Here is a 21,606-nt window from a genome sequence, read left to right on the forward strand (position 1 = left end):
TGTCTTCTGTAACAGTTTTGAAAATGTTATGGAATACACATATCAAGGAGGAATTAAAAACGCTTGTCCTAAACTAAGAATGTCCTAAAATGAGCAACATTTTCAAAGAACTACAAACATAGTCTCCTAGTATAATACACTTTTTTTTGTATTATAAATAGATAATGCACTGAAATAAGTGTACTTTGGAAATGATTTCCAACTTCAAATGGCTTTAATCATGATATTTAGCTCAAGTTATTATACAAGAGTCATCTTTGATCATAGATTATTTTTTAGTGGAGGTTGACTCAAAAGGGTTTGAAATAGACTGTAAACTATGCAATAAAAATATACTAAAATGGATCATGGATAAAATATAAATAAAAGTTTAACAGTATGTATCCCATTTTCATATTAAAGTAAATATTTTATCTTTGCTAACAGAGGGAAAAAACTTCGATGGGATCAATTCTCCCCACACCAAATTTCATCATGTAGGTAGATTAAAACCCAAGTGTGTGGCGTTTATAAAGTCTCTCATAGCTTAAAAACTCAACTGTAGTGTAATATTTATTAACATCAAGTACCTATAAAAAAGAGGTGAGGCGGATACTTAGGTCCAAATGTAGATTGCTTTAAAGCAACAAAAACAACAACAACAAACAACGAACTCCAACATACAAAATCAGAAACTGTAATGTAGGAGGTACTTATTTTATATAAAGTGGTAAGTCAGGTACTACCTTTCTCTTAAGTACACTGAAGAACTAGTCCATGAAATTTTATTATTTAAATATTAAAAACACACATCAGTGAATGTGTATTTGTTACATAATTGAATTTGTTTTTGACAAGAAAGCTGACAAATATTGCTCTCATTTTTGTTTCAGTTATTTTTGAAGCTGTGCTCCATGATACTCAGAGGTTACTCCTGAATCTGCACTTAGGAACTACTCCTGGTAGTACCTGGGAGACCAAGGATGTTGGGGTTCAAACCTGCGTTGGCCGCATGCAAGGCCAATGCCTTACCCACTGTACTATCACTTTGGCCCCCTGCACTCATTTTTCTGGTTAGTAAAATGGGCACCATCAACAGTTCAGTCTTGCAACTCTCTTTCTCCTGAAGGAAACGGAAATTTACAATGAAGCTGATCATTCTAATGGGTCCGGCTGATGTCTAATTTAAAAGTCAGCATTAAGTTTCAGAGTTTCCTTCCCCATTTTCGTGAGGTTGAAGATGTTCTCTTTCTTGTTCTTCTTGAGGTGGTCGGACACGTTTAAAAAATCCCATCTATCAGTTAAACAAACATTAATATTACTGTCAAAATAATTAAGACTATTCAAGGTAGAAATTTTTTTAATCTTTTTTCACCAGGCGGTGCTCAGAGTTACTTCCTGGCTCTGCACTCAGGAATCACTCCTGGCAGGCTCGAGAGGACCATATGGGATGCCGGAGATTGAACCCAGGTCAGCCACGTGCGAGGCAAACACTGCACCCGTTGCACAATTGCTCCAGCCCCAAGACTATTCAAGGTATTCTGAATGACTGTATTAATATCAAGAAATTTGAAGTAGCAGTTAGGACAATTTTTCTTCCCTTCATCCTTCATAATGTGATACTCTCTATGTATCTTCATCAAAGTTTCTTCATTTCCTTTCTTCATTCCCATTCTATCTCTACCCATTCTTCCTTATTTGCTCCTCTCCTTTCCTATTCTACTCCTCTTCCTATCCTCCTGCCCTTTTCCTCCCTCCTGTAGTTTACTTACTCTGTACATCACAAAAACCAAAACAGCCAGCAGCAATAATCCTGCTAGAACAGCTAAAATGATCACCCACACAGGTACAGGCATGGGTGCTGGCTGAATGCCCCAGGTGACATTGGTGGTGACCTGTTGGGAAATAATAAAAATGTTTGCATTTTAAAATGGTTCACTGAAAACATCATGAAATATATTCATTTATAATGCTGTTATATAAAATGCTGAATTTATAATATAACGCTAATTATAAAAAATCTATATGATATTAAGAACCAATGAGTCTTCCATAAATATAAATACCTTGAGAAGCATAAATTATATCATTTCATCTCAAAAGTTACTTGAAAGCTTCTTTGGTTTAATTTTCAAAAGTTTCGGGGCCGGGTAGGTGGCGCTGGAGGTAAGGTGTCTGCCTTGCAAGCGCTAGCCAAGGAAGGACCGCGGTTCGATCCCCCGGCGTCCCATATGGTCCCCCCAAGCCAGGGGCGATTTCTGAGCACATAGCCAGGAGTAACCCCTGAGCGTCAAACGGGTGTGGCCCAAAAACCAAAAAAAAAAAAAAATTTCAAAAGTTTCCAACCTTAAAACTTTGTGGCGAAGGGCCCGGAGAGATAGCACAGTGGCGTTTGCCTTGCAAGCAGCCGATCCAGGACCAAAGGTGGTTGGTTCGAATCCCGGTGTCCCATATGGTCCCCCGTGCCTGCCAGGAGCTATTTCTGAGCAGACAGCCAGGAGTAACCCCTGAGCATCGCCGGGTGTGGCCCAAAAACCAAAAAAAAAAAAAAAAAAGAACTTTGTGGCGAAAATTTATAGGCTTTCTCTCCAGAAATTTATATAAGCTAAGAATCTCTTCCGTAGGATACAACACTAAAGTAAAAATCCTACCTTAATAACACTGGAGTGGGGAGAATAAAATAAGATTAAAACATACTATAGCACAGCATTAGGGTATTTGCCTTGCATGCGACCAACCCTGGACGGACCCTGGCTTGATTCTCGGAATCCCATATAGTCCCCTGTGCCTGCCAGGAGTGATTTCTGAGTGTAGAGCTAGGAGTAATCCTTGAGTGCCACTGAGTGTGACCCCCAAAACAAAACAAAAAAACCACCCGTGCTTTTTTTTTTTTTTTTTTGGTTTTTGGGCCACACCCGGCGATGCTCAGGGGTTACTCCTGGCTCTCTGTTTAGAAATAGCTCCCGGCAGGCACGGGGGACCATATGGGACACCGGGATTCGAACCAACCACCTTTGGTCCTGGATCAGCTACTTGCAAGGCAAACGCCGCTGTGCTATCTCTCCGGGCCCAAAAAAACCACCCATGCTTTTAACTCTAACAAATGAATATTCTTTTTATTAAAACAAATTTTTTTTTGCTGATTTTGGATCACACCTGGCAGAGCTGTGGATAGTCCTGACTCCATACTCAGGGAACACTTCTGATAGTGCTCGCAGGACCATATGGTGTTTCAGAGATCAAACTCATGTCAGCAATGTACAAGGCAATTGCCCTATCTACTGTACTATCTCTCTGTCCCCTCAAATGAGTACTATTGTTAATAATCAAATGAGTTTTACTGCTTTACTATTTTCTTTTTTTCCACACAGGGATCACTCCTAACAGGGAGGACTATACCAGGTACCAGGGACTGAACCAGGTTTGGCTATGTGGAGGGCAAATGTCCTGCTCTCACTATCTCTCTGGCCCTGACTGCTGCTATTTTCAGGGGGAGGATATATACACAGTGGTAGGGAACTCGGGGCTCCTACACACAAAGCATATCCTCCAGCCCTGGAGCCATCTCTCTGGTCTAAACTGCCACTATTTTGTTTGTTTGTTTGTTTTTGTTTTTTGGTCATACACGGCAGCGCTCAGAGGTTACTCCTGGCTCTGTGCTCAGAAATTGCTCCTGGCAGCCTCAGGGGACCATATGGGATGCCAGTATTCGAACCACCTACTTTCTGCATGAAAGGCAAATGCCTTACCTCCATGCCATCTCTCCCTAAACTATCACTATTTAAACAAAAGTTTTAAAATATTTATGAGATTGAACTGTGCACATTTATCGCACTTCTCCAAATCAATGACTTACTAATGTGGAGTTGGAGATATCCGCAATTGGAAGGTTCTTGTAAGGGAATTCGATGACATTAAATGTAGCTGATGACTTCAGAGAAAATGAATGATTCTGGTTTTCCTTCTGTACAGAAATAATAATAAAATTATTTCCTAGATGTCAAGCTTTTAAAAACATTTATTTGAAAAAAACTTCTCTGTTTGCTAAATGCTGCAAATGACCACTTACATTCATAAAGGTCTCGGTCCAGAGTAGAGACTTCACATATAGAATCGTACTCTTCCCTCGGTCTAGACGTCCCACTTGGCAGACAATCTTCAAGCATTCAGCAGTTCCACAACCCTGCCAAAACAAATGGTTTTCAGTACTTCCAAGAAAATGTCATTTTATTATCTATTCAATATTAGGAAATGAGTTTTTTTTTTTTGGGGGGGGGTGGCTTTTTGGATCAACTCGGCAGCACTCAGGGGTTACTCCTGGTTCTGCACTCAGAAATCCTTGTTTGTTTGTTTGTTTTTTTCCAGCCACACCCGGTGATGCTCAGGGGTTACTCCTGGCTATGCACTCAGAAATCGCTCCTAGCTTGGGGGACCATAAGAGAAACTGAGGGATCGAACCTCAGTTCGTCCAGGGCTAGCGCATGCAAGGCAGACGCCTTACTGCTTGCACCACTTCTTTGGTCCCTGCACTCAGAAATTACTTGAAGCAGGCTTGAGAACCATATAGAATTCCAGGAATTGAACCTGGGTCAGCCATTTGCAAGGCAAATGCCCTACCCACTGTGTTATTGTTCCATCTTCAGAAAATGAGATCTTTTACTTGTTTCACATGAAGGTCAATGAGATGATCTGGATTATTTTTATACTCACAAGTATAATGTTTAAAATAAAAAAGCTTAGAGTTTAGTAGTCTATGAACGTCATTTTATTCTTTTTTTTTTTTTTTTTTTGGTTTTTGGGCCACACCCGGTAACGCTCAGGGGTTACTCCTTGCTATGCGCTCAGAAGTCGCTCCTGGCTTGGGGGACCATATGGGACGCCGGGGGATCGAACCGCGGTCCGTCTCCTAGGCTAGCGCAGGTAAGGCAGGCACCTTACCTCCAGCGCCACCGCCCGGCCCCACGTCATTTTATTCTATGGATTATTATGGAAGATTAGTATCTATGCTAATAAATTAATTTATTTTATTTTATTTTTGTTTTGTTTTGTTTTTTTGGGCCACACCTGGCGATGCTCAGGGGTTACTCCTGGCTGTCTGCTCAGAAATAGCTCCTGGCAGGCACGGGGGACCATATGGGACACCGGGATTCGAACCAACCACCTTTGGTCCTGATCGGCTGCTTGCAAGGCAAACGCCGCTGTGCTATCTCTCCGGACCCATAAATTAATATTTTATAACCAGAGATGACCAATCTTTGAGTAAGCTAACTAAAACTGAGGTGGTTTTAGTAAGAGATAAAAACCCTTTCTCCTAATCTTTAGTAAGCTAAATTCTATAAGCCTAAATCTTTAGATTTATTGTTGCTGGATAGTAGTCTGTCTCCTCTTGCTTTGATTCTTTATATACCACATATGAATAAGAAGACCTTGGAATTTAACATTCCCCACCTAATTTATTTACATAGCATGACCCTGTCAACTCTAAGTTGCAATAAAAGCAAGATTTCACCTTTTTAATTTAACTTAATTTTCATCAACCCCAATATTTCTGTGTGTTGTGTGTATGTTTATTTGTATGTGTAAGAAGTATATAAACTTCTTTATCTATTCCTGAATGTTTGGGTCCTTGAATGTTTCCATTTCTCAGCTATTATTAATACATAGCAATGCAGTGAACATAGGAGTCCATGTATTTTTCAAATGACTTTTTTTTTTATTCTTTGGGTATATACCTAGAAGTGGAATTCTAAAATATGTAGTAGTTGTCCTATTTTAAAATATATTTTTAAATGTTATTGATTGTTTGTTTGTTAGGCTACTCCCAGCGGGACTCAGGGGTTACTTTTGGCTCTGCACTCAGAATCGCCCCTGGCAGGCGGAGGGTGTGGGGGTGGGGACCATAAGGGATGCCGGGAATCAAACCGGGTCCCTCCGGGTCAGTCACATGCAAGCCAAATGCCCTACCGCTATGCTATCTCTCTGGCCTCTTATTTTTAATTTTTTGAGAAATTTCTATATGATTTTCTGTAAGGGCTGAGCCATTTTACATTTCCATTGTCAGTGTCTGAGTTTTTTTCCCAACAGCCCTGCCAGCACTTGTTTCTGTTTTTTCATAAAAGTCATTCTTGTAAAATGAGATAATTTCTCATTGTCATTTTTAATGCCTTTGTAGTATGTGCCTAGGAACTTTTTCTTTGCGGGGGTAGGTGGGGGTGGGTGGGGGGAGTCACACTGGGCAGTGCTCAGGGGTTACTCCTGGCTCTGTGCTTAGAAATCGTTCCTGGAAGGCACTGGGGTCCACAGGGGAAGCCAGGATTAAAACCATCATCTGTCCTGGATAGGCTGCATGCAAGGCAAATGTCCTACCACTGTGCTACCTCTCTGGTCCAGCCTACAAACTTTTTAAAAATGTATTTGTTAGTAATTATCATTTTTGGGGGGAAGTAAAATGTCTATCAAGATTGTTCCATTCTTTTCCCCCATGGAATATTTGGGTTTTTGTTGTTGAGCTCTGTTAGTTCCTTAGTTATGACTTGTGAAGTTGCAACCTGTGAAGCTGCAAACACTCTTTTTTTTTTCTTGGCAAAACCCGGCAGTGCTAAGGTTACTCCTAGCTCTGCACTCAGAAATCACTTTGGTAGGCTTAGGGACCATATGGGATGCCAGGGATTGAACCCAGGTCCATTCCGAGCTGGTCACATGCAAGGTAAATGCCCTACTGCTATGCTATTCGCCCCTATTCTCTTTTATTTTAATGATAGTTTTTTTGCTGTGCAAATACTTTCAATTTGAAGTAACCCCACTTGTTTAATTTTGATGCTGCTTTCCACTTTGAGTTACATCCCAGAAGTAAACCACTGACAACATCATAGAGTATTTTGTCAATGTTTTCTTCAGTATACTTTATGGTTTCTGATCAGCATTTGTTCCTGGCGCAAAATCATGTTTCAGTTTATCTCTTTTTGGACCACACCCTGAGATACTCAAGACTTACTCCTTGCTCTGAACTCTGAAATTATTCCTGATGGGCTCAGTGGACCATAAGAGATGCCAGAAATCTAAGCTGGATCAGCCAGGTGCATGGTAGGCACACTACTTGCTGTACAATCTCTCTGGCCCCTCAATTTCAATCAGTAGCATGTGGCTATTTAGTTTTCCCAGCACTATTAGTTAAAGAAACTCAAATTTCTTTATTTAATGTTCTTGGTTTCATTATTGTACATAGAAATAAATATTTAATTCATTATACTGTGCATATATAACTCTTATTTATATACCACACATATCAAATGACAGATATTTATGTATGATATATATTAAATATATATGTAAATATACATTTCAAAGCTCAACTCTATTTCATTGATTTGTGTGTCTATTTTATTCCCAAATCACAGTTTTGATTACTGTAGATTGGTGAGATAGTTAACCTCAGGGAATTTGATACCTCCATTTTCCCCCTCAGTATTGATTTGGTTTTGGAAGTCTTTTGTGGTACACTTCAAATTGTAGTAATGTATTCTTTTTTTTTTTTTTTTTTTTTTTTGGTTTTTGGGCCACACCTGGCAGTGCTCAGGGGTTACTCCTGGCTATCTGCTCAGAAATAGCTCCTGGCAGGCACGGGGAACCATATGGGACACCGGGATTCGAACCAACCACCTTTGGTCCTGGATTGGCTGCTTGCAAGGCAAACGCCGCTGTCCTATCTCTCCGGGCCCTGTAGTAATGTATTCTATGGGCTCGAACAATATGAGCTTCAAAATATCACTGTAATTTTGAATGGGATTGCACTGAATTTGTGTTATGTTTTGGGTAGGATAACTATTCTAAAAACATTCTTCCAAGACATAGAATAGTTTTACATTTCTTTGCCTCTTTTCTATTTCTTTAAATAATGACAGTCTTCAAGTCTTTCACCTCAATTGTTAAATGAGGCACTTAATTATTCTTGTATAATCATGAATGAGATTCTTCTCTTGAAGGTTTCTTTCTTCTATAGATTGTTGGCATATGGAAATATAGAAAGTAGTTTTATGTTAATTTTATAGCCTGCTACTTTAACCTATTGGTCTATGTATTTCTAACAGTTTATTAGAATATATTTTTGATTATATTATTATATCATCTTCAAATGGTCATCGTTTTACTACTTCTTTTCTATTTGGATCCCCTATATTCCTTTCTTTTCTTTTATGGATCACTCCTGGCAGTGCTCAAGGTTAACTACTGTCTACACACTCAGGGATCACTCCTGGTAGTGTTAGGCAAACGCCTACTGCTGCACCATCACTCTGGCCCCTACTTATATATATATTTATTTATTTGTATTTGTTTTTTGAGCCACCCCCACTGGAGCTCAGGCTTACACTTGGCTATTCACTCAGGGATCACTTTTGATAGCACTAGGAGAACTTACAGGGTACCAGGGATTGAACCTGGGTCAAGAGCATACAAGACAGGGGCAGGAGATATAGCACAGTGGTAGGGTATTTGCCTTGCATGAAGGTAGCCGATCCAAGACGAATGGTGGTTCCGGCATTCCATATGGTCCCCTGTGCCTACCAGGAGTGAATTCTGAGCACAGAGCCAGAAATAACACCTGAGCGTCGCTGGCTGCGACCTGAAGACCAAAAAAAAAAAAAATAGAGCATGCAAGACAAGCACCCTGTCTGCTGGATTATAGCCCTGGCCCCTGGGATTTACTTTATTTTTAAACTTTCATTCATTTATATTTTTGTAAAGCAAGACAGTGTTTTATTAAAAACTTGTTTAGAAAGATGTAAGAGGCCGGAGTGATAATGCAGCAGTAGGGCGCTTGCCTTGAATGTGGTCGACCCAGGATGAACCCAGGTTCCATTCCCGAGCCTGCTAGGAGCTATTTCTGGATGGAGAGCCACTAGTAACCCCTGAGCATCTCCAGGTGTGGACCACAATAGAAAAACAAACAAACAAACAAACAAAACAAATTAAAAGAAAGTTGTGTGGGGAGAGAAAGAGAAAATTGGGACAGGAGAGAAAAAGGGGAAATGTGTTTAAGAGAGCACACAGGCTTGAAAAGAAACAGAAAGAACAAGCAATTTAGAATTAGTTGTTCAAAGAAGAACTTGGGCTGAAGAACAAGTCTGTGATCCATTTTTTTATTGAAGTCTTCTGAGTTTTATCTGAAATACTGTACAGTGAGCTTCAAGAAAGAAGCTAGCTAAGGGGCCAGAGTGGTGGCTCATCGTTAGGGCATTTGCCTTGCAGGGCCCTGACCTAGAACTGACCATAGTTCAATTCTCAGGAATCCCATATGGTTCCCCAAGCCAGGAGCGATTTCTGAGCACATAGCCAGGAGTAACCCCTTAGTATCACTGGGTGTAGCCCAAAAACCAAGGGGGGGAAAAAAAAAGAAAGAGGCTAGCTAAAAGAGTCTAGTTAGAAAAACAAGATGGAACATAAAATAATTTTATTAGCAGCCTACAAATTAGATGATTTGAAGAAAAACTAGGCATTCATTTGATGAGGAACAAGAGAACTGAATGGTATAAAAATATAAATTGTTCTCTCAAGCACCAGCTGCTGTTATTTTTGAAATGTTCCTTGGCATTGACTCTCTAATAGCATATTTTTAAATGTTGAAATTGCTTGTTGAGAAGACACTTACCAAAGTGTGAACATCTCCTTCCCCGAGGGTGAGATCCCTCTTGGTGATGAGATGGTTCCGGTCACCTTGCCCAGCAAGTGTGTCATTCTTTTCAATTGTATGCGAACTCGAGACCTAAAATCACATAAATACACCTGTCAAATAATCATGGAACACTTTTCACATGACTTTGAATATTACTCATAAAACAGCAAAAATAGCAGGAAATAAACTTAAGAGTCCTTAGTAAGAAATAGTTACCTTTACTTTGTTATGGTCCCCTTACATAACTAAGAAGTTGATTAAACATGGCAGCAGTATAAAATTCATTGTGCATATCCATGATGAATGACAAACCATAAGAATGTTTATATAAAATAAATATACACGTGTATTTTAACACCCCTTAGTCCAAATTATATAACAGATTTTCATTCAAATATAGGTACAAGGATAGTAATGACTATTTCCAAAAGTATAATGAATTCCAAAAAATGACATTTGCCTGGGACATTTAGGTCAAAAGAACCATCAGTAAAAGAGGCTATATCGGGGCCAGGCGGTGGCGCTAAAGGTAAGGTGCCTGCCTTGCCTGCGCTAGCCTTGGACGGACCAAGGTTCGATCCCCCGGTGTCCCATATGGTCCCCCAAGCCAGGAGCAACTTCTGAGCACATAGCCAGGAGTAACCCCTGAGCATTACCGGGTGTGGCCCCCCCCAAAAAAAGAGGCTATATCTTATTCAAAGATAGAATTGCAGGGGCCAGATGGGCCGGAGAGATAGCATGGAGGTAGAATGGTGGTTTGAATCCCAGCACCCTATATGGTCACCTGAGCCTGGCAGGAGAGATTTCTGAGCGTAGAGCAAGGAGTAACCCCTGAGCACTGCCAGGTATGAGCCCCCCACCCACAATTATTTCAGGGGCCAGAGTGATAGCATAGCAGCAGGGCATTTGCCTTGCATGCAGCTGACCCAAGTTTGATCCTGGCATCCCATATGGTTCCCCAAGTGATTTCTAAGTGCAAAGCCTGGCATCACATATGATCCCTGAGCCTGCCAGGAGCAATTTCTGAGCACAGAGCCAAAAGTAACCCCTGAGCACTATTGGGTGTGGCCCAAAAACAAAACAAAAACAAAACAAACAAAAAATAAAAATACATTCAAAAGCAATGTAACACATCTGGTCAACAGTATAGAGAAATAAATCACAATCTTATGAAACAAAAGTCAAATTGCGTTCACATCTTCTGAGGCTTGTTACATACTATAACAAAGCATGGTTCACTTCATGGAATTAATCCTTAGTCATTAAACCAATAAATGATTTAATCCTCATATTTATATACTAAAATGCTTTGGGTTTCAGTATTAAAACAGCCCTTTGATTTCATGCAATTCTTCTATAGATTTAGAAAATAAAAACCAAAAAGAACATCACTGAAGAGTGGCTCTGAAGCACATTACCTTAATCCTCAAAGGATTGATTTCCATATCTGAAGTGCAGTTCATTGGCCCATCAATCTCATATTGAAGGATATACAACAAAGTGTTATTGTTATATTTGTATGGCCACTGAAGATTTAGCATCGCCTTGCTGAATGAACTTGGACCATTATTTCTTAGCTAATGAGGAAAAGAAAATGAAAATATTTTGGGCAAAAAAAATCTATTTTGAAAATCTTTTCCCAACATCAACTTTAAGAATTGTTAGCAACAGATTTTGAATAGCAGTAGTTTCCATAGTTACTCTAATATTAAACATAACTATGACTGAGCCAAGATTATAACTTAGGGCAGTATGTATCAGGATAAAAATATAAGCACAAAAAGAAAATATGCTACTGTATACAGCCTATTTGATATAATCATGTTCTGAAGAAAATTTGTTCTTCACAGATATTAAAATGACTCCCCAGATAGCACAGTGGCGCTTGCCTTGCAAGCAGCCGATGCAGGACCAAAGGTGGTTGGTTCGAATCCCGGTGTCCCATATGGTCCCCCGTGCCTGCCAGGAGCTATTTCTGAGCAGACAGCCAGGAGTAACCCCTGAGCATCGCCGGGTGTGGCCCAAAAACCAAAAAAGAAAAAAAAGAAAAAAAAAAAGATGCTCTTCCAAAATGACTCCCCAATTACTCTGCAGGAAAAAATATGAAAGAACTATCAATGAGGGCCTGGAGAGATAGCACAGTGGTGTTTACCTTGCAAGCAGCCGATCCAGGACCTAAGGTGGTTGGTTGGAATCCTGGTGTCCCATATGGTCCCCTGTGCCTGCCAGGAGCTATTTCTGAGCAGACAGCCAGGAGTAACCCCTGAGCACCACCGGGTGTGGCCCCCCCCCAAAAAAAAAAAAAAAACAAAACCAAAAAAAACCAACAACAAACAAACAAAAAAAAAGAACTACCAATGAAAGATTTTCTTCTAGAAACTGATGATCTGTAGTAGGCAATTTCAATTTTCAGCAGTAACTCTACTATATCTATATGAAAATATTCACACCTAAATTAAGTAGTTTTTTTTAATTAAGTAGTTTTAAACAATCCACTGTCAAATAAAGATTAATTTATGATATGGGGCAGGAGAAATAGCACAGCTGTAGTAGGGTATTTGTCCTACACACAGCTGATCCAGGACAGATGGTGGTTCAAATTCCAGCATCCCATGCTGCCAGGAGTGATTTCTGAGCACAGAGCAAGCAGTAACCCCTGAGCGCCACTGGGTGTGACACAACCTCCCAAAATTTAACTTATGAATGAAAAATAATTCAAGGAAACCTTTGGTAAAAACAGGAATGGTACAGAATTTATATAAAACTAAAATTTGCTTTAAAAAATGGTTTTTTCTTTTAGTCTTTTCCAACTATTTTGTTTATTTTTTCCTTTTTGTACCAGGCAGTTAAAAAAAAAAGAAAACACCCCCTCTTTCACCAAAACAAAAAAGGAAAGAAAACAAACAAACAAACCAAAATAAAAAACCTCCAACTTTTTTTTAACTTGTCTATTCCTCTCTTTGTTGATGTCTACAAATATCAGTTATATCGAACCACTGCTAACCTCATAGATGTGCTGAACAACTGGCCCCACATCTTCCTCTGTCTCAGGATTTTCTTTGTGTTCCCAATTTGGAATTGGAAGAAAGATATGATCAGGACTTGAGACTCTACAAACAACAATCAAAGAAAAACTACCATGAGTATCAAAATAATATCAGTTCATTTTTCAAAGTATTATGCATATAAATCAATAAAATCAGAGTAAATGTTAAGACACGTGTACATTTCAAACAAAGAAAATGTATGCCTGGATGTGAACAAGCACACTAAATAACCACTTAATTGAGTGTGACAAGTCAATTTGCATAAAAATTCAATAAATGTATTTTATAGCTATGATTGTAACCCTTGACATATTTTCAAAGGAATATTGAGTATGTTATCTGGGACTTTGGAACCAACCATCTGCTTTCTATTAAAGTTACCCTTGTAGCAAACAAGGAGTCTCTTCTACCCAAAAGAAAGTTCGGTGGCCAGGACCCATTCAGCATTTTCAACTTACAATTGTATGCTGAAGAAATATGGAATTTAAATTATAAGAATAAGATATTCGATTGGATGACCATACTGACCCTCTTATCTCAACAGCAGCTAAAACAGCAAGATCAACTTTATAAGATACAACGGGGCTTACTCTGTCAAAAAGGTTGGAGCTGAAAATAAAAACAACATATTTAGCAATCATGTTGCATCACAATCAAAAATCATACAGAGGCAAAGTCAATGAAGTTAGAACAAATTAAAACAAATAAATGAGGGGCCAGAATCATAGTACTGTGGGTAGGGCATTTGCCCGGTATTTGACCAACCCAGGTTCTAATCCCCAGCATCTCATATGGTCCCAAAGCACTGCCAGATGTAATTCCTGAGTGTGGAGCCAAGAGTCACCCCTTTTTGGGTGTGGCTCCAAAAGCACAAAACAGCCCTCCTAAACAATAATAAAATATATTAAAAGTTTATAAATTAAAACAATTATTTTCTTTTTTTTAAACAATTATTTTCATTTCATATAATACCTTTCTTACTTTCCTTTCTTTTCTTTCTCTTTTCCTTGCTGCCCTTTCTCTTAATTTATCTGGTCCTAAAAAATTAAACCCAGTCTTCACATATGTGAGATTTTTCCTCTACTATTGAGCTACGTTCCATTTTTTATTTATTTGTTTGGGGGCCACAACCAGTGGTGCTCAGATGGTCCCCAGCTCTCTACTCCTCAGGGATGAATTCTGGTAGCTTGGGGGACCACATAGGGTATATTAGATAGAACCCAGGTTAACCACATACAAGCAAGTGCCCAGTCCACAATACTATGTCTCTGGCACAGCCAACCCAACACATTGTTTTCTTAACTTTCATCTTTTTTTTTTTGGTCACATAAGAAGCATTCAGCCGATACTCCTGGTCTGTGCTCAGAAATCACTCTTGGTAGGGCCAGAGCGGTGGCACAAGTGGTCTTGCCTTCGATAGACTAGGGCAGACCGAGATTCCATCCTCTGGCACCCCATATAGTCCCCCAAGCCAGGAGCGATTTCTGAGTGCATTGCCAGGAGTACACCGGGTGTGGCCAAAACAAAACAAAACAAAAAAAGAAATCACTCCTGGTAAGTTTGGGGGACATATGGGATGCCAGTAATCAAACCCAGGTTGGTCACATGCAAATAAAATGCCCCACCCACTGTGCTATTGCTATGGCCCCTCAGCTGTTTTATAAGCTTAAAAGTGACAACAAAATAATTCTTAGGTGTAAATATTTTGGAATCATAAAATAAATTACTGATATTTACTGATACAACTACTGGTAGTCTCTTCTAAGTATAAAGTACATTGCATAATTAATTTATAATATAAAATATTTTAAAAGTTTCCAGTAAAATTCTTTCCAAACCTTTGGATTTGTAAATCAAATTTCACAGACATATCCATTTCTGATTGCTGATGGACACTGAACCGAAGACCAGCTGAGAGCTAAGGGAAGAAGAAAACATAGTCATAATAGAACAAAATCTCATCAATGAAGTTTCAAGTCCAATGTTCAAATAAGAAGGAATGGTCAGGGGCCAAAGCGAGAGCACAGCAGTAGGGCATTTGCCTCTCATGCAACTGACCCAGGAGGATCTAGTTTGATTCCTGGCATCCCATATAGTCCCCCAGTCTGCCAGGGATAATTTCTGAGTGTAGGGCCAGGTGTGGCTCAACAATCAATCAATCAAGTTAATTTTAAAAAAAGATAAAAAAAAATATAGTTATTCACAGGTTAGATTAAACGGGTAGTACTCTAACAAAGATAAATAAATCAAATTATTTTTTCTTTGTTTTCTTTTGGTTTTCGGGTCATGCCCAGCAGTACTCAGGGGTTACTCGAGGCTCTGCAATCAAAATAATCACTCCTGACATGCTTTGGGGACCATATGGGATGCCAGGAATTGAACCTGGGTTGGTCACATGCAAGGCAAATGCCCTACCTACTGTGCTATTGCTCTGGCCCCAAAATCAAAATTTCTATCAAATCTCTTTATTTAAGATACTTAGACAAATCCATACCAGAGTCACTAATAATTATTAATTATAATTATATTTCCTTGTAATAGCTATTTTAAATTACCTTCCAGGATATTAACTAATACTTTTTAAAGAAGTATTTTCTTTTTTTTTTTTTTTTTTTTTGTTTTTGGGCCACACCCGGTGGTGCTCAGGGTTAAGTTACTCCTGGCTGTCTGCTCAGAAATAGCTCCTGGCAGGCACGGGGGTCCATATGGGACACCAGGATTTGAACCAACCACCTTAGGTCCTAGATCGGCTTCTTGCAAGGCAAACACCGCTGTGCTATCTCTCCGGGCCCTAAAGAAGTATTTTCTGATTCAATGAACATAGAGCAATCATGAGTAAATCTTTTGTGATAAGACGCTAACAGTGCAAGCTGGAGAAGGAATATAGGAAATAAGGCATCGCATGTAGCCGAATCTGTTTCAAGCCCAGATGCTACATATGCTACCCAGAGCACCACTAGAGATTAATCCTGAGCACAGAGTCAGGAATAGCCCCTGAGCACTGCTTGTTATTGTCCTCATTCCAAAAATAAGCAAACAAATGAGGGACTAGAGCTAGTATAAGGTTTAAGGCCTGCGGCCTTGCATGCTTCTGACTTCAATCTAATCTCTTACATGGCGTGCTCCCTCCCACCCCCAAATAACCTGGTACAACTCTGAAACTCCTTCATAGTTTCATGAAAACTTCTGGGTGTGGAACTGTAGGTCCTTTGCATCCTCAGGCACCCTTTTCAACCCCTGGGTCTTAGAGCACCCACAGAAGAGCTCATCTTAAATGGCACTTCTGGGGGTGGGAAGTGTCAAAATACCTCCCGATTTGGGGTCGGAGCAGTGGTGCAAGTGGTAAGGCGTCTGCCTTGTGTGCGCTAGCCCTGAACGGACCGTGGTTCGATCCCCCTGGTGTCCCATATTCGTCCCCCAAGCCAGGAGTAATTTCTGAGCATACTGGGTGTGGCCTCAAAACAAACAAACAAAAACAAAACAAAACAAAACAAAACAAAACTCCCGCCTTTTAAAACCTAGACCTGACACTGGAAATAATTTAAAATCATTTGTACTAAATGGACTTGAAGGAGAAAACCAGAGAAAATATGAGAAACTAAAAGGCTATTCATTTGTTAGTAAAAATTTTGCACTAAATATTTAAAAAGATATGATTCAGGTATTTGTGTCTTTGAGTTCCCATCCTTTTTTTTTTTTTTCTTTTTTTTTTTTTTTGAGTTCCCATCTTAAGAAAACAAACATTAGGCCAGAATACAGCAGGTAGGACTCTTGTCCACATCTGATCCAGGTTTCATTTCTGGCATCTCAGTCTCCTGAGTGATCCCTGACAACAAAGCCAGGTATAAACCCTATGGACTGTTGGGTATAGCCCCAAAGCCAATGGCAAAAATAAATAAATGAATAAATGAATAAATAAATAAATAGAAAACCAAATATCTAGAAATAATAATTATTTTTAATAGAAATATATTGAAGTTATGTAAAATATTTAACTTTGATGTTTAAAACTGCATATATTTAAGGTGATCTGATATCTTTCTACACACTGGTAATTTACAAATTATGATGTGACTGTCATTCTTAGTGACAGCACCTCTACTCCACCACATATTTTTTAGTTGTTTTTTTGTGATTAGAGCAAATAAAATCCAATCTTTTAACAATTTTGTGATTATAATACTATTTGATTTGGGTGTTTTTTTTTGTTTTTTTTTTTTTTTGGTTTTTGGGTCACACTCGGCTATGGTTACTTCTGGCTCTGTGCTCAGAAGTAGCTCTTGGTATGTTTGGGGGAGCATATGGGATGCTGGGATTTGAACCATCATCCGTCCTGGATTGGCTGCATGCAAGGCAAATGCCCTACTGCTGTGCTATCTCTCCAGCCCAAGGGATTTGTTGTTGTTGTTGTTGTTGTTGTTGTTGTTTTTGGGCCACACCTAACAGCCGTGCTCAGGGGTTACTCCTAGTTCCAAGCTCAGAAATCACTCTTCGCAGGCTCTCAGGACCATATGGATGCCTGGAATTGAACCTAGTTCCATCCTGGGTCAACCGCATGCAAGGCAAACCAATGCACTATCTCTCTGGCCCCAGGGAATATTTTTTAGACCACTTCCAATGGTGCTCGTCATGTTTAGGGGTTCACTCTCAGCAATGCTGGGGACCAAATAGTGCTAGGAATCAAAACAGAGATCACACATGTAAAATAAGGCATCTAGGATTTTGAGTTCCTTCTCTAGACCTAATATTATATTGTCTTCTATCTTCACTATGCTGTGTGTTAGGGCTTTACAATTTATTACTAGTTGCAAGAATGTATTCCCAAATAACACGTAAGAGTAAAGATGTTGTTCAATATTATATAGCATATTTATCCTTATATTATCATAAATCATTAAATTATATGACTTTAAACCAAGTTACATGGGGAAAGAACTTATAGTGATATGTCTTCCTTGATACTAAGTATTCTACAGTAAATAAAAGTAGATTTATTTGCCTTTCAGAGGATTTAAAAAGCAACCCATTGTATACTTATTAAGCACCTGGGGGTCCCTTTTCTATAATGTAAGGGGAGTGTGAACTAATGATAGCATAATTTAATCCTTCGCTTATGACCATATAGGTCTCTAGCCTCTCCGCTCATTCTATCTCATTTAAGAATGAAGGTCTAGTTATTTATCAGAAAAGCTTTTAAGGAGTAATGAAAGCACTAGTTTAACATATCAAAGTTACAGTGCCAGTTCTTAGTTTAAAGTTTGTTCCTGTCCATTAACTAAATTGAATGCTATGTGAAGAGCAACATATTCAATATATATTAGCACAATCTAGTATTTTAGTATCGTAGTCAAAAGGAAAGTCTCCTAACTATTATACTCTAAAATCCTGTATGGCAGGGGTCTCAAACTTGTGGCCCGCGGGCCCTTTGTGGCCCTCGGTACAACATATTGTGGCCCGTGGCTGGCCTTCAAATATCGCAGTATTCGCGATTATTCGCTTACCGAATAATCGCAATAAAAATCGCATTAGTAAGAAAAAAATCGCGGGGCCGGGTAGGTGGCGCTGGAGGTAAGGTGTCTGTCTTGCAAGCGCTAGCCAAGGAAGGACCGCGGTTCGATCCCCCCGGCGTCCCATATGGTCCCCCCAAGCCAGGGGCGATTTCTGAGCACATAGCCAGGAGTAACCCCTGAGCGTCAAACGGGTGTGGCCCAAAAACCAAAAAAAAAAAAAAGAAAAAAATCGCATTAAACATTCGCATACCCCAAGCAGTTCCGTTGGGGATATGCAAATGTTTAATGTGATTTTTTGCGATTTTTTTCTTACTAATGCGATTTTTATTGCGAATATTTGGTAATTGAAATCCCTTATGCAGCCCTGCCTCACCCCGACTTTGCCTCCTGCTGCCCCAGGTAAATTGAGTTTGAGACCCCTGCTGTACAGCAAGCAAGTAGGGCACTTGACTTGCATGCAGACAATCCAAATTCAATCCCTTGTATTCCAAATGGTCCCCTGTGCCCATCAGGGTTGACCCCTGAGTCTATAACTAGGAGTAAACCCTGAGCACCGTCAGATATGGCCCCAAAATACATAAATAAATAGATATATAAAAATCAACGTAAGACTCTTTTCTAAATGAAATATAGGCTATGGACAAACTTACACAGACTTTTCTCTTTAAAAAAAAAAAAAAAAAAAAACTTGGGGCCAGAGAGATAGCATGAAGGTAAGGCGTTTGCCTTTCATGCAGGAGGTCATCAGTTCGTGCCTGCCAGGAGCAATTTCTGAGCATGGAGCCAGGAATAACCCCTGAGCAGTGCCGTGTGTGACCCAAAAACCAAAAAAAAAAAAAAAAAAAAAAAAAACAAAACTCAAATAATTAAAATATCTTACCTGAGTTCCAGCCTTCATTGGATTTCCAAGGTCACATACCACCTGGCGGGTTTGGTTTTCAGTCTTAAACGCACAGGAAAGTCTTGCTAAAGCCTTTGATAGACAGAGGAAAAGAAAGAAAAATGAATGATCAAATAAAAACAGAAGCAATTAAATAAAAACCTCCTAAATACCATCTTATAATTGCATTCTAAGTTTCTTAAGAAGCATCAATACAAGCAAACGCGGTGAAAAAGAGGCCAGAATAGTTGGTAGTTGTTACTTGAGGATAAAGGTAAAGGCAAAAAGGTTTCTGAGAGATCCCAAGAGGACTATGATACATAACCACATAACCTCTCACAGATTATCTGATGGACAGGCTTAGACATTTTTATCTCTTTGATCTCCACTCAGGCATAATGCTAGTAAGTCTAAGTGTCCCGAGAAAGCTTTATGCACAGCATTAGGTTGAAAAGAAATCATGAGAGATAGGCACTCTATTGTGCAGCAATTTAGCCTTAGGTAGAAGGACTACGCAAGTACAATACTAAAAAGGGGAGCTGCTCATTAAAGTGAATGAGACTGCTGAGTGCACTTGAATTTTAAAGAGACAGCTTGCTTACTTCACTGTTGCGGACAACGCCAATGAAGTCAGCCTGTGGGGGGATGGACACGATGAGCTCAGCTTCATAGGCACCTTCTCCTTGATTTTCAGCCTTAATAATCAATGTCAAAGGGTTGTCGTCCCCAATATAGATCTTCTTTTGATCACTACAAGAGTGAATACAAATCTAGACAATGAAAAAAGCATGCGTGTGGAGAGCAAGATGGTTCAAAAAACTCAAGAAATAAAGTATAAATGGGCACATTCAAGTGTCGGGGTTTCTAAGATGACTTCACAGCTCAACAGGAAACTGGGAACAGCAAACTGGTTGCAAAGCTGATGCTAGACTCACTCAGTGAAAGAAAACACTAATGGCACTGGCATGTCATTAATCCTCCATACCAGCTATCAAATAATTCTGACATCTCTGTCTTAGCCATTTTCCCAGAGATTAGCGCTGTCAAGATTCTTCTATTATTCTTCACAATTTGCATAAGATAAAATGACTTAAATGTGTACAACTACTCAATTTCAAATGGAAATAAATCTGTCAACCAAAACAAGAGTAAAAATTATGTTTCTAAAGCTCATTATTTTACGATTGAAAACCATGCACCATCCTTCAATGTAATAAAATTTAAATGTTTTATTTTTATTTAAATCATTAACTTATTTATTTATATTATATTTAAATACATTTAAATACATTTTCATCAAATACACACTTGATACGTTATTAAACTACTACAGCCTTCAATAGAAAATGTGTTCTTCCGGGCCGGGTGGTGGCACTAAAGGTAAGGTGCCTGCCTTGCCTGCGCTAGCCTTGGACGGACCGCGGTTCGATCCCCCGGCACCCCATATGGTCCCCCAAGCCAGGATCAACTTCTGAGCGCATAGCCAGGAGTAACCCCTGAGCGTTACCGGGTGTGGCCCAAAAACAAAAAAAAAAGAAAAGAAAAAAAAAAAAAGAAAATGTGTTCTTCCACTTAAATTTCTTCTAGGTAATTTTTGAACCAAAACTTATCTATCAGGGGAGGAATGAAGGGAGAAAAGAGCAACTTACCTATCTACTGAAACTTCTAGTTTGGGCTTACAGACATTATCATCACCACAGTCAAGAAGAATGTGAGCCTAGAAAAGAAGATCTTATTTTTCTATATGAATAAATATCAATATTGACCATATACGCTATGTATGCTTACTGGATAGGTAAGTGAAACCACAAACAGACACACACATGTTGGCTTATATTTACATACACTCATGAACCTGTTTAAATAGCTGAAAGCAAAATAACCTTGAATGCTTTAGAAAAAAAAGTCAGTGTTAAAAATGGTCAAATAAGGAGAAGAAGGAAAAAACAGGATATAATAACGTTAGTGAGAAAAATTTTGGTTCTATTGCAAATTAAGCTTTGAAGATGGAGAAGAGAAACAGTTAAGAACTAAGGTTTTAGTCTTGACTCTGTTGCAGAGCTAAATTGTGTGATCTTAGTGAAAATTAACTCCCTTTGGATTTCCTCCTCTATGCACATTATGAAAACATCGATTTGAAAATAATTACACATAATTAGAGAAATATAACTGTAGAAAAATAACAACAATTCTAAAGGCAGATGAAGGGGGATAAAAAGTACACAAAAGAAGTAAATAGCATAAGTGGGTTCCCCTGGAAAGAGATGGGAACAGTCATAGAAATATTAAAGTGAACTCATCCAGGGCAGGTAAAATGAACAAAAACCTATCTTTCTTACTTTAGGTCTAAAATATGAGTTTTTGTTTTGATTTGGCATTTGGGCTACAACTTTCAGTGCTTGGGTTATTGCAACTTTCAGTGCTTGTGCTTATTGCCGGCTTTGTATCTTTTTTTTTTTTTTTTGGCCACACCCAGCAATGCTCAGGTATTACTCCTGGCTGTCTGCTCAGAAATAGCTC

At 39.2% G+C, this 21,606-nt stretch overlaps 1 protein-coding gene across 1 annotated transcript in view; it reads right to left on the reverse strand.

Moving 5' to 3' along the window:
* Positions 1-503: 503 nt before the first annotated feature.
* ITGAV (integrin subunit alpha V) overlaps positions 504-21,606 on the reverse strand; it is a 118,041-nt gene continuing 96,938 nt past the window's right edge. The window contains exons 19-30 of the mRNA XM_049773175.1: positions 20,736-20,803; positions 19,689-19,836; positions 19,087-19,179; positions 14,535-14,614; positions 13,225-13,305; positions 12,654-12,759; positions 11,068-11,226; positions 9,626-9,739; positions 4,049-4,162; positions 3,836-3,943; positions 1,752-1,874; positions 504-1,273 (exon numbers count right to left, since the gene is read on the reverse strand). Coding sequence (XP_049629132.1) covers positions 1,178-1,273; positions 1,752-1,874; positions 3,836-3,943; positions 4,049-4,162; positions 9,626-9,739; positions 11,068-11,226; positions 12,654-12,759; positions 13,225-13,305; positions 14,535-14,614; positions 19,087-19,179; positions 19,689-19,836; positions 20,736-20,803 — 1,290 coding nt within the window. The 3' untranslated portion in view covers positions 504-1,177. The remainder of the gene's footprint in view (positions 1,274-1,751; positions 1,875-3,835; positions 3,944-4,048; positions 4,163-9,625; positions 9,740-11,067; positions 11,227-12,653; positions 12,760-13,224; positions 13,306-14,534; positions 14,615-19,086; positions 19,180-19,688; positions 19,837-20,735; positions 20,804-21,606) is intronic.

This window comes from Suncus etruscus, chromosome 5, assembly GCF_024139225.1.
Source record: "Suncus etruscus isolate mSunEtr1 chromosome 5, mSunEtr1.pri.cur, whole genome shotgun sequence".
Classification (NCBI taxonomy): domain Eukaryota; kingdom Metazoa; phylum Chordata; class Mammalia; order Eulipotyphla; family Soricidae; genus Suncus; species Suncus etruscus.